The sequence below is a fragment of the Mauremys reevesii genome, linkage group 2 (assembly GCF_016161935.1).
Source record: "Mauremys reevesii isolate NIE-2019 linkage group 2, ASM1616193v1, whole genome shotgun sequence".
In the NCBI taxonomy this organism is placed as follows: domain Eukaryota; kingdom Metazoa; phylum Chordata; order Testudines; family Geoemydidae; genus Mauremys; species Mauremys reevesii.
In genome coordinates, this window is record NC_052624.1 from 14,258,978 (window position 1) to 14,272,958 (window position 13,981).

The following is a 13,981-nucleotide window of genomic DNA, read 5'->3' on the forward strand; positions in this document are numbered from 1 at the left end:
CAGTGTCAATACAAGAACCAACAATATCACCAAGGTCGCAGTGATGGAGAGCACCTCAAGCTCAACCATAGACTTCTCAATCGGCTCCACCTAGGCCACAATTTTGAAGTTTTGGTCTAGGGTCTAGATGACCTCCCTCACCAGGCAGCACTTTCACCTGATCCGTCCCCATGCTTTGGTCACTACCTTCACCCATTCTACCACATCTGGGCATCAATAACCACAGACCAATTGGTGTTAGAGATTGTACAATCGGGGTATACCATTCCCTTTACCTCCCAACTACCTCCCCTCCCCATCCCTCTTCAAGGACCCTTCTCACGAGCACCTGTTATGACAAAAAGTCGATCATCTTCTATAACTAGGTGCCGTGGAATGAGTGCCTTTGCAATACAGGGGGAAGGGGTTCTACTCCCACTACTTCTTGACCCAGAAGAAGAAGAAGGAGGAGGGATGGAGACCTATCTTGGATCTCAGAAAGCTCAAAAGGTCATACACACTCAAAAGTTCAAGATGGTGACACTGGGCACGATACTTCCAGTACTGCAAAAGGGGGACTGGTTTTCAGCCCTCGGCCTCCAAGATGCTTATTTTAATATTACCATATACCCTTCTCACAGGAAATTCCTGTGTTTCACAGTAGAACACGAACACTTCCAAGAGTTTTCTCCAAAAACCTAGCAGTGGCAGCGGCACATCTATGCAAACAGGGAATAATGATTTTCCCTTACCAGGATGATTGCCTTTTCAAAGGCCCAATTCAAGAAGAAGCACTGTACTCAGTCCAGATGATGATTGCACAATTCAGGGATCTAGGGCTACAGATAAATGAATGAAAATCCACTCTAATCCCTGTCCAACAACCGGACTTTGTCAGGGCACATCTCGCTGCCATAGAAGCCAAGGCATTTCTGCCCCGAACAGATTCACAACTCTGACAAATCTTATCTCAGAGGTACAATTCAGCACTCAAATACTGGCTCGTACTGTCCAGCAACTGCTAGGACACATGGCAGCCACAACATTTGTGGTACAACACGCAAGACTACATATGTGCTGCCTCCAGGGCTGGTTGAAGTCAGTATACATACCCAGCAAGCACAGCCTACACAAGCATCTGACAGTACCACCCCATGTCTTGGACTCTACGCTGGTGGACAACACCAGAAAATGTTTGCATGGGCATCCCATTCCAACAGGAACCCCCATCAATAGTAATGACGATTGATGCTTTGCTGCTAGGCTGAGGCGCCCACATGCATCAGCATATGGTTCAAGGCAAATGGTCTCTTGCCGAGACTCATCATATCAATCTATTAGAGCTATGCATGGTCCACAGTGCCTGCAGACATTTCCTACCTCACATAAAGAACAAATTCATTCACATCATGACCGACAACATTGCATGCATGTTTTACATCAATCGCCAAGGAGGCACTCCATCACACTTGATATGCACTGAAGCCATGAAACTTTGGAACTAGTGCAAACACCACAACATAAACATTTTTGCCTCATACCTTCCTGGGTGTCAGAACACAACGGCAGACATACTAAGTAGGTACTTTTCTCAAGACCACGAATGGAAAATGAATGGGGGAGTCTTACTGTCCATTTTCCGCCAGTGGGCCCTCCCCTCATCAACTTGTTCACATCCCCAATGAACCGCAAATGCGCAGCATTCTGCTTGAGAGAGGGAATGGGACTCCAGTCACTGTGGGACAGCTTTCCCATCAAATGGGATGCACACCTCATGTATGCTTTCCCACCAATTCCACTGATATCACACATGATACAGAACATAAGAACAGACAAGGCCCAGGTTATCCTCATAGTCCCGACATGGCCCAGACAAGCATGGTACCCTTACCTGATGTACATGGCAATATGCACCACTTGAGCTCTTCCTCATCATCTGGACCTGCTGTCTCAGAATAATGGTTGCACTCCTTGTGTCAAGAAAAACACGTGATGGCCTCCACAGCACCACTACCATTTGTGTTGGAATATCTACTGGAGCTGAAATGCTCAGGTTTAGCAATGAGCTTGATCAAAGTCCATCTTGCAGCCATTACTGCATTCCATCATGAGATTGACAGGACCTTGATCTTCGCACACCTAGTTACTAAATGCTTCCTCACGGGTCACCAGAACATTTACCCAGAAGTTTGTCAACCTACCCTGGCCTGGGACCTCAATCTGGTATTGAAATGCCTCACCAGACCACCATTTGAACCCTTAGCCAACTGCTCCCTGCTGCATTTGTTCATGAAAGTGGCCTTTCTGGTTGCTATTACTTCCACCAGATGGGTAAGTGAGATGGGGGAGTTCATGTCAATCCTCCCTACACAATATTCGTCAAAGATAAGGTCACACTACGTCCGCACCCAAGATTCCTACCAAAAGTAACATCAGCCTTCCATATGAACCAACCAATCCATCTTCCCACGTTCTATGCCAAGCCTCACAGCACTCAGACAGTGGCCATTCTGCATACAGTGGACGTTAGGCATGCATTAGTATTTTACCTGGGAAGGACCAACCTTTCCCGGAAATCTCCTAGCTTTTTGTTTCTACTACAGAGCATTCGAAAGGCTGCATAATATCAACTCAGAGATTGTCTAAATGGCTCTCCACATGCATTGATCAGTGTTATCATATTTGGAACATGGACCCTCCTGCGTACATCAGAGAGCATTCCACACAATCGGTTTCTACTCGATAGCGTTCCTCAACAATGTTACGATATTAGAGATTTGTAGATTGGCCACTTGGGCCTCTGTCCACACATTCACTGAGTACTGTGCAATCACTCCAGACTCTAGGGGCTGACACCATAGTTGGCCTAACCATACTTACCACTATGACTCAAATGAACCTGAAGTCCCTGCTGCCTTCTGAGGGGCACTGCTATACAGTCACTTGAAGTGGAGCACCTCCAGGACAGCACTCGAAGAAGAAGAAGAGAAGTTTACTCACTTTGTGCAGTAACTGAGGTTCTTTGACATGTGTGTACCTGTGGGTGCTCCACTACCTGCCCTCCTCCCTTCTACTGTGGAGTTCGCAGTTGGGAATCTGAGGTAGAGAAGGAACTGGAAGGCTTGGGTAGTGCGCACACTAAACGCAGCACCAACAGCACCAGGAGACACCTACTGTGCACACACAGACACTGCTACCGTAAATCTCCATTCAACGATGCTGGGACGCACCTACATCTGAAGTGGAGCACCCACAGGGCACACATCTTGAAGAATCTCAATTACTGCACAAGGTGTGTAACTTTCTCATCTATGTTCAGCATCAGTAACCTGGTGAAGAAGAAATGTATTTGTTGGATAAAGTACACAGTGTCAAGGGCTCAAACTGTGAACCTTTAACGAGGAAGCCTCACCTTTTTTGTCCTATCAGCATGTCCCAGAAAATAATCCTTAGAAGAAGTTTGATGGGTTAAGAATGGAATGCCTCTGTCAGACTTATGTTTATTATTTTATAGTGCATAGAATCACATTTCTTTATATTTGTCTGAATTTTTGCAGTTCCCTTTTAACTATGGAGTCATGACTGACTATGACTCTAAAATGTTCCCCTTCTGGTCCTGAAGGCTGCTACATAGTTATACTGAGTTCCTCACTAAGTCCAGGTGCAAAGATTCCCATTGACATCAGTATGCTTTGGATCAGGCCTGGCTAACCTGTGGGTTCCATAATTTATTTTAGGTCACCGATGAAGACTTCCCCCGCCCTCTTTGTTTCTTTCTGTAAAAATAGAGATACTGAAGATGAGCAGTTCAAGGTGCTTTGTGTTCCATTTGGAGAGTTCTACTTTAAAATGATGTGTGCCATCCTTCTGCCACCAAAAAGAAAAGAGAAAATAAAATAAACACACCTAAAATTATCTTCAGCAGGAAAACCACCTGAGACAGAGGGGAGAACAGGGGTCGGCAACCTTTCAGAAGTGGTGTGCCGAGTCTTCATTTATTCATGCTAATTTAAGGTTTCACGTGCCGGTAATACATATTAACGTTTTTATAAGGTCTCTTTCTATAAGTCTATATGATATAACTAAACTATTGTATGTAAAGTAAACAAGGTTTTCAAAATGTTTAAGAAGCGTCATTTAAAATTAAATTAAAATGCTGATCTTACGCTGCCGGCCTGCTCAGCTCGCTGCCAGCCTGGGGTTCTGTTCATCTAGGCCAGCAGCGGGCTGAGCAGGGCCTGCGGCCGGGACCCCAGACCTGGGTGGGGAGGTTTCAAGGGTCAGGGCAGAGGGCTGGGGGAGGGGGTTCAGGGCAGAAAGCTGGGGTGGGGGTTCCGGGATGAGGGCTGGGGTGTGTGGGGGTGTAGGGCAGAAGGCTGGGTGTGGGGGTCGAGGGTCAGGGCAGAGGGCGGGGGTGTAGGGGGAGTGCAGGGCAGAAGGCTGGGGCTGTGGGGGGTTCACGGGTCAGGGCAAAGGGCTCAGTGTGTGGGGGGTGCAGGGCAGAGGGCTGGATGTGTGGGGTTCAGGGCAGAGGATGGGTGTGTGGGGTGCAGGGCAGAGGGCTGGGTGTATGTTGGGGTGGGGTTCAGGGCAGAGGGATGGGTGTGTGGGGGTGCAGGGCAGAAGGCTGTGTGTGTGAGGGGGTTCAAGGGTCAGGGCAGAGGGCTGGGGGGCATGGGGGCTGCAGGGCAGAAAGCTGAGTGTGGGGGGGTCAGGGCAAAAGGCTGGGGATGTAGGGGTGCAGGGCAGAGGGCTGGGGGGTATGGGGGCTGCAGGGCAGAAAACTGAGTGTGGGGGGGTCAGGGCTGGGGGCATGGGGGATGTAGGACAGAAGACTGAGTGTGGGGGGGGTCAGGGCAGAGGGCTGGGGTGCTCGGCTTGTCGGGGTGCTCCCAGCCCCCTGCCCTGAGCGGCTCATGGCAGGGGGCTGGAAGGGATGTGCCCTGTTCCACCCCTTTCCCCAAGGCCCCGTCCCTACCTCTCCCTGTCTCCTCTAGGGAGCTGCCTGCACGCTGTTGCTCTTCCCCCCTCCCCCTCGCTAGGGCCATCAGCTGATTGGCGCAGGGAAGGAGAGGGGGCGGGGCAGGAAAGCACCACTCTGGGGGAAGAAGGGGGGGAGAGGGAAGCTTGGTTGCCGCAGAACCAAGCTTCTGCCTCCTGCCCCCGCAGGGGAGAACAGTGGGCGGGGGGGGGGGGCTGAGTGGGGCTAGGGGCAAGGACTGCAGCAAGCAGCTGCGTGCCGCTTAAAATCAGCTCGCGTGCCATGTTTGTCACGCGTGCCGCAGGTTGCCAACCCCTGGTGTAAAGGATCTGAGATTTCCTCTGAAGACTTAAATGAGTTTAACATGATCCATCCTTCCATTGTTTGTTTATCATCTCTACTACAAAAAGAGGTAACACTGTGTTCACATCTAACATGGAATCACCAACATTAGTTGATTTCTTTTATATCTGTTTCATTTTTTCAGAATCTTATAAAGATCATTAATCAAGAAATAATTTTGTACTTTAAATTTTGTATTTATTACCCTATTTTGTGTTAATGCACAAGAACTCTATAATTTACTAGTCATAGAATCATAGAAGATTAGAGTTGGAAGAGACCTCAGGAGGTCATCTAGTCCAATCCCCTACTGAAAGCAGGACCACCCCCAACTAAATCATCCCAGCCAGGGCTTTGTCAAGCCAGGCCTTAAAAACCTCTAAGGAAGGAGATTCCACCACCTCCCTAGGTAACCCATTCCAGTGCTTCACCACCCTACTAGTGAAAAAGTTTTTCCTAATATCCAACCTAGACCTCCCACCATTGCTCCTTGTTCTGTCATCTGCCATCACTGAGAAGAAGCCTAGCTCCATCCTCTTTGGAAACCCCCCCCCCCACTTCAGATAGTTGAAAGCTGCTATCAAATTCCCCCTTACTCTTCTTTTCTGCAGACTAAATAAGCCCAGTTCCTTCAGTCTCTCTTTGTAAGTCATGTGTCCCAGGCCCCTAATCATTTTTGTTGCCCTCTGCTGGACTCGCTCCAATTTTTCCACATCCTTTCTGTAGTGAGGGGCCCAAAACTGGATGCAGTACTCCAGATTTGGCCTCACCAGTGCCAAATAGAGGGGAATAATCACTTCCCTTGATCTGCTGGCAATACTCCTACTAATTCAGCCCATTAGCCTTCTTGGCAACAAGAGAACACTGTTGATCATATCCAGCTTCTCGTCCTCTGTAATCCTCAAGTCCTTCTTTGCAGAACTGCCAGTTAGCCAGTTGGTCCCCAGCCTGTAGCTGTGCATATGACTCTATCATCCTAAGTGCAGGACTCTGCACTTGTCCTTGTTGAACCTCATCAGATTTCTTTTGGCCCAATCCTCCAATTCGGCTAGGTCACTCTGGACCCTATCCATACCCTCCAGCGTGTCTACCTCTCCCTCCAGTTTAGTGTCATCCACAAACTTGCTGAGGGTGCAATCCATTGTATCATCCAGATCATTAATGAAGATGTTGAACAAAATCAGCCCCAGAACCAACCCATGTGGCACTCCGCTTGATACCTGCTACCAACTAGACATCAAGCCATTGATCACTACCCGTTGAGCCCGAAGAGTTAGACAGCTTTCTATCCACTTTATAGTCCATTCATCCAATCCATACTTTTTAACTTGCTGGCAAGAATACTGTGGGAGACCATATCAAAAGCTTTGCTGAAGTCAAGGTATGTCATGTCCACCGCTTTCCCCATATCCACAGAGCTAGTTATCTCATCATAGAAGGCAATCGGGTTCGTCAGGCATGACTTGACCTTGGTGAATCCATGTTGACTGTTCCTGATCACCTTTCTTTCCTCCAAGTGCTTCAAAATGGATTCCTTAAGGACCTGTTCCATGATTTTTCCAGGGACTAAGGTGAGGCTGACAGGTCTGTAGTTCCCTGGATTCTCCTCCTTCCCTTTTTTAAAGATGAGCACTATATTTGCTTTTTTCCATCGTCTGGGACCTCCCCCAATCACCATGAGTTTTCAAAGATAATGGCCAATGGCTCTGCAATCACATCAGCCAACTCCCTTAGCACCCTCGGATGCATTGTATCTGGCCCCATGCACTTGTGCCTGTCCAGCTTTTCTAAATAGTCCTTAACCTGTTCTTTCACCACGGAGGGCTGCTCACCTTCTCCCCATACCATGCTTCCCAGTGCAGTAGTCTGGGAGCGGACGTTGTCTGTGAAGACCGAGGCAAAAAAAGCATTGAGTACTTCAGCTTTTTTCATATCATCTGTCACTAGGTTGCCTCCCTCATTCAGTAAAGACCCACACTTTTCCTGACCACCTTCTTGTTGCTAACATACCTGTAGAAACCCTTTTTGTTACCCTTCACATCCCTTGCTAGCTGCAATTCCAGTTGTGTTATGGGAGTCCCCACATATCTTAGCCACATAGGTGTTCACAATTGCATCATAACATCACTAATACATTTAGCTGCATTTGTTGTATTTAGCTTGAAGTATTCTCTCTCACTGGTGAAGGGTAGAGTAAGTGGATTTCAGTGAATGGAAATTGCACAATGCTGTATTTCTAAATATTGTGTGATGAGGCAAGGCCAGATGGCTACAGTAAAGTAGTAAGGAACAGGTATGTTAGCCCCAAGCTAAACAAATCCCTGGTACCATGGTAACCAAATGGCAGTTACTCCAGGTTAATCAAGACACCTGGGGCCAATTAAGATCCTTCTAGAAGGCAGTGGAGATAGCTACATTGATTGGAATACCTGAAGCCAATCAAGGGCTGGCTGGAACTAGTTAAAAGCCTCCCAGTTAGTCAGTGAGGTGGGTGTGTGAGGAGCTGGGAGCAAGAGGCGCAAGGAGCTGAGAGTGAGAGAGTGTATTGCTGAAGGACTGAGGAGTACAAGTGTTATCAGAAACCAGGAGGAATGTCCTGTGGTGAGGATAAAGAAGGTGTTTGGAGGAGGCCATGGGGAAGTAGCCCAGGGAGTTGTAGCTGTCTTGCAGCTGTTACAGGAGGCACTATAGACAGTTGCAATCCACAGGGCCCTGGGCTGGAACCAGGAGTAGAGGGTGGGCCCGGGTTCCCCCCAAACCTCCCAACTCCTGATCAGACACAGGAGGAGTTGACCCAGACTGGGTTCCACCAGAGGGGAAGATCACTGAGGTGAGCAAATCCGCCAATAAGCGCAAGACCCACCTAGGTAGAGGAGGAACTTTGTCACAATTGATATAAAACATTAATAGGAAGAGAAATAGTCCTGAATTACTGAAACAATGTGAAATAATTTTATTCAAAAATATCACTATAAAATTAACATTGCCTACTGTATTTTTCTTGAAATCTGAATTATTGAAATAAAAAGGTGTTAAAAGATTATCCCAGAAAATTCTTGTGTGTCCAGTGTGTTCTTTCTATTTGAATTGGAAGAAGTTCAAGTGAATGCTGTATATGTAATCATGAGTATTAAGCTTTGAAAATTGCTCCTTCGGTCAGAGAAAGGAAACATACCCTGTGGCCTGTGAGACCAATCAAAACAGCTCAAATTTCAAACACAGAATATTTTAAATGAATTGCTCACAAATAAACTAAAGTCCAGTGATTATTCACAGAAATATTTTGAAGAGTAATTTTGAACAGTGAATATATACAATTTGGAAACAGTAAAAATAATTGAATAAATTATTAGTTATGAGTTATTCACACATCTCTAGTGGTGTGACATCTTAAATATACTGAAATAGGATGGAAGTCTATACCAGTGAAGAATACATGATGTGATTACATATTCTCCTTCATGTAAACTGCCATGGGCATTTCATAGTTTCATTCTGAACAGAAAGTTTTAGAGCTCTACAAAGTAGTCCTTTGATGAAATTATATTTTCATGTTTTGCCTTCTCTATTTTTTCATGTGTTGTCCTCTGTTTTAATTGTTTTCAGCCCTAGCTAGTAGAGTGTTTTAAAGCCTATCCATGTTTGAAAACCACATATACTTAAATGCAGAAAAATTGGAATATTCCCATTTGTAAGCTTTACTAGAGTGATTAATCTGGTTCCTTTAAATATAACTGACTTCTTTTTGAACTGATGTGGAGATATTGCAGGGATCACATACACTGTAAAGCAGGAGGCCATTCCAGGACTGCCATGTTATTAATAAGTACAGAACCCAACTAAGTTTTATTTTTTTGAATATTTCCCTTAATTATAACTGTTCACCAATGTATTTATTCAGTTTATTTTAAAGCACAATGACTGCATTAAGGGAAAATTGATGCATTGTCTTTTCTTGTGTAGCAGCTTGATAACATCAGCTGTTCTGAAGGCAGCACAGTAGATCTGACAAATCCTGAGGAGCTTCTGAAACAGATCCCTGAGCTGGCTGAATACTTAAAGAAACCTGATAACTGTTTTCCAGAAGGTAAGGATCTGCTGATTTCAGTATGACTAGGAAGTGAGAAGAACAGCCCACAGTAACCTGTTCTCCTAGCTAACGCTGAGACACTCAACACCAAGGCACTCTGTCTATTTGCAGAGTATTTAATGCTAAAAATAGTTTAATAACACATAATTACCTAGTACTTGTTTAGCACTTTTCATCCATAGATCTTAGTAATAGTGAAAATGTATGTGAAATAGGCAGAGAGAACTTGTTAGTGTTTGGTTGAATTTCTCTAGAATGGTAAGCCTGGAGGCCCACTTTAAATTGCTGTATAGCTTTTAGCTTTACAAGTTTATTTCATGCCAATATTTGTGCTCAATGCATTTTTAAATTTTCAAAGCTGGCTCCTTCCAGCCAAAACTATCTATAACAAGATTATTGTGGTTGTCGCTAGAGGAAAAAGTTAAATATATTAACATTTCTTTCAACCCCTTATATCAATTATTACTCTGAACAAAGGATAGTCTCCCCATCTATAGTGGATGTAATGGTGTACCACATGTTAACAAGGTCAGTTCACAGTTGGATTAATTTCCTTCTGGGTTACAGTGCTATACAACTGTAAAGGAACAGAGTTCCTGGATAATTAACTCTTTGATTTCAGGAAGCCTGGCAGTGTTCAGATCCCTTTCCCACAGCATCCTTGCTCCTTGGCACTTGCATTAGTTGACATGCTGTTTCTTCCTACTGGCTGCAGAGTACTATCATAGGGTGTCTAGATCCAGATAGGGAGACTCAGAGGCGACAGCCAGCTACAGCACAAGACCTTCCCTCTATCTCCTCAGCAAAAGGAGGTTTTTGAAGAGCAAGAGATGGGACCAGATGAGGAAACACCACCAGCAACAAATATATCTTACTCCAGGGGTAGGCAACCTATGGCCACTGGTCCGGGGGAGGGGCTCTGCATTTTAATTTAAATTTTAAATGAAGCTTCTTAAACATTTAAAAAACCTTATTTACTTTACATAGAACAATAGTTTAGTTCTATATTACAGACTTGTAGAAAGAGACCTTCTAAAAATGTTAACTGTATGACTGGCACCTGAAACCTTAAATTAGAGTGAATAAATGAAGACTCGGCACACCGCTTCTGAAAGGTTGCCGACCCCTGTCTTACTCTTTGTCTGATCAGAAAAGAATGCTTTCTCCTCCTGCTTGTAGAGATGACTTCAGACATTTTAAGAGAATAGCTGAGATTTTACAAATTTCATTGGAGAAGGTTCAGGAAACCCACCATCAGCTGGTATATATAGTCCACACCATTCCCTAAGGCAAAGTAATTCCACCAATAAATGAAGCCTTTCTTGAACCACCTAAAACATTGGAGGTGCAGTCGCTGGGGGATGCCACAATGTGCAGGAGTGCAGACAAAAAATCCTTTCTACCTGTGAAAGACAGAATACCTATTTGCATGCCCAACGCTGAATTTGTTGGTGATGGATGCTGTGAATGAGCTCAATAAGCAACACCACCACTCCAAGACTATCTCATGATAAGGACCAGAAATGTTTGAATTTATTAGGCTGAAAGAGTAATTTTTTTGGCTTCTCTGCAGTTTAGAGTGGCAAATTATCAAGCTCTCATTGCTAAATACAATTATCTCAACCATAATAATTCACATCTTTTATTGAATATTTTAGTAACAAAAACAAGAGTTTTAGGCAATTATTGTGTAGGGTCAGCTTATTACCAAAGCTTCATTGGATGTGGCAGTTACAGTGTCCTGCTGTATGGCAACAGCACTAGTGAGAAACTGGGCATTGCAGCTGCAATCCTAAAAGAAGTCCAGAATACTGTGCAGAATCTCATTTGATGGAACAAAACTGCTTAGTGATACCACGGACAAACCTCTCCACCTACAGGAGTCAGGAAAGGATTTCTCATTATGTTAGTTTATCTCATTTCCTCCCTCTGAAGCATGAGGGATAGCCACAAGATGGGACATTGGAAAGGGAGCACCAAGACTCTGAGGTTGCACTGAGCATTCTCTCTCTCAGGTGCGTGCCTGGTGGGTTCTTCCTGACATGCCCAGGGCCTAATTGATTGCCATACATGGAGTCGGGAAAGAATTTTCCTCCAGGTCAGATTGGCAGTGACTGTGGGGGGGTTTCACCTTCCTCTGCAGTGGAGGGTGATGGTAATTTGCCAGCATTAACTGGGTATATCTCAGTTAATCATTTCCCTGCCACTGCAGGGGCGTTAGGCATTAGAGCACCTTGGTGCCTCCTATTTTCTGCCTGTGGCACATAATAGGTTAGTCACCTTTGGACAGTAATACTTTGGTCTAATTTCTGTTGTTAGGTTGTGGGCACTGGGTGGCATTGGTGGCCTGTGATATATGGGAAGTCAGACTAGGTAATCTGATGGGTCCCTTTGGCCTCAAACCATGACTCTGACACTCTTTAAAAGATCTGAGGGAAATGCTTTCTTCACTCAGGATTTATACTCCTAACAAAAGAAAATACAGCAGGTCACAGACATACCAAATCTCATCAAGTTCAATTTCCAACTCATCAGGGCATCATAGCCACCTAGAAAGAGATCTAAGTTCCAGAAGAACAGACCTTCCACATCTGCAACAACACAATATTCCACATCTGGCAAGCACTCATTTTGTATGCAGTGTTGTTGCAGCTGTGTCAGTCCCAGGATATTAGAGAGACAAGGTGGGTGAGATAATCTCTTTTATTGTACTAACTTCTGCTGGTGAGAGAGATGAGCTTTCAAGCTACACAGAGCTCTTCCTCAGGCAGCTGGTGACCCGAGGAAGAGCTCTGTGTAGCTTGAAAGTTTGTCTCTCTCACTAGCAGAAATTGGTCCAATAAAAGATATTACCTCACCTCACATTGGCTGAGAGCTGTGAACCACTTCACTGTTTGGATTTACAGCTGCATTACCCTTCTACTTCACTCTTCCTACCATTTGGAGACCATCTTTCCCTTTACAAAGACTCATGGGAAATGTTATATCAGACAAATGGGCATTAGAAGTGAAAATCCATTCCTTTACCTCACCCACTTTCCTTGTCCCTTTTCAGGGACCCCCTCACAAGAAGCTTTTTAAGAAAGGCGGTAGAATCTCTTCTACAACTAGAAGATACAGAACCAGTTCTATTCCCCTATGTGGGAAGGGTATTTACTCAAAATGCTTCTTAGTGTCCAAGAAGGTAGGGTGGAGACCTATTTTGGACCTCAGAATACTGAATAGTTCATCAGGACACAGAGATTCAGGATGGTTACCTACGCAGCAACAATAACAGTAAATCCAAGGGACTAGTTTGCAGACCTTAACCTCCAGAATGAATATTTTCTTATAGCAAAGTGATTGACCATGATCACTTTCAGCATTGTGTACTTCCATTTGGCTTTTTGATTGTCCCCAAGGTTTTCATGGAAGTTTTATCCGTAGTAGCAGCCTACCTAAGTTATTTAGGAGTTGAAGTCTCCCCTTACCTAGATGACTGGCTCCTCAAGGTTGATCTTATGACAAAGTACAGTCAGCAATAAACAAGGCAATAACCTTATTCAAGACTCTAGGGTTAAAACGCAAAGGAAAGTCTACTTTGATATTCATTCAGCTCATTGAGTTTATAAGAACCAACTTGGACTCCAAAACTGCCAGAGGTTACTTATCAGGGGACAGGTTTGATACAAAGTCAAGACTCATTTTCCAACTGCACTTGAGTCCACACAAAACAGCAAGTAATTCTAGAGTCATTATGGCTATATGTACATTTGGAACACCTCATGCCAGATTGCATCTTCAATGCCTTAAAACATGGTTAAAGAGTGCTTATATATCAAAAAACACAGTCTAAACAGGTCACTGAGTTCCTTAGAGGGTTCTTGACTTGCTCAGTTGGTGGAAGGATCCAGAAAAGATGTTCATTGGAGTATCTTTGCAGACTATAGTGATAAATGCCTTTGTAATAGTCTGGCGTGCACATCTTCTGGATCATGTGATCAGAATCACGACAGATGACAAGGCGACCATAGTTTACATAAATCATCAATGAGAAATGAGATCTTTCTCCCTATGTACATAGGGACAAAACGTCTTGAAGAATTCCAGCTACTATCCAAAGTACGCAATTTCTCCCCCTTCTTCAAGTACATGTCCTTAAGGGTGCTTTGCTCTGTGTGACTCCTAGGTACAATCCCATCTAAGGAGGTGGGTACTCTGGAGGTCCATCTAACACTGGCTGAAAAACAGCTCCCTTGAAAGCAACATCTGCTGAAGTACTGTGCACTGTTGCATAGTGTTTAGAAAAGGTGTGAACAGAGACCCAAGTGGCAACTTTACATATGTCTAAACTAGAAATATTTTTCAACAAGAAGCTGATTGTTACTTAGTGGACTGGGCCATAAAAACTGAATGGTACTGAAGATTAGACAAGTTAAAAAAAATCCACAATCCTCTTTTAAAGTCTTTGGGTGGAGATAGGAGTTCCCCTCATCCAAGCTGCAAAGGAGATAAAAAGTCTAGGAAAAGGTTTAAAAGATTTTGTTCTTTCCAAGTGAAAGGCTAATGTCAGTTTACATACTCTGGATGTTGGAAGGACATCTGCCCTA

General features: G+C 44.5%; 1 protein-coding gene across 2 annotated transcripts in view; it reads left to right on the forward strand.

The window, feature by feature from the left end:
• The window catches only part of LOC120396915 (sodium channel protein type 5 subunit alpha-like), a 148,134-nt gene that overhangs the window by 100,506 nt on the left and 33,647 nt on the right, over positions 1 to 13,981 (forward strand). For both annotated transcript variants that reach the window (XM_039522144.1, XM_039522143.1), the window contains one exon: positions 9,266 to 9,389. In XM_039522144.1, the coding sequence (XP_039378078.1) occupies positions 9,266 to 9,389 (124 nt within the window). The remainder of the gene's footprint in view (positions 1 to 9,265; positions 9,390 to 13,981) is intronic.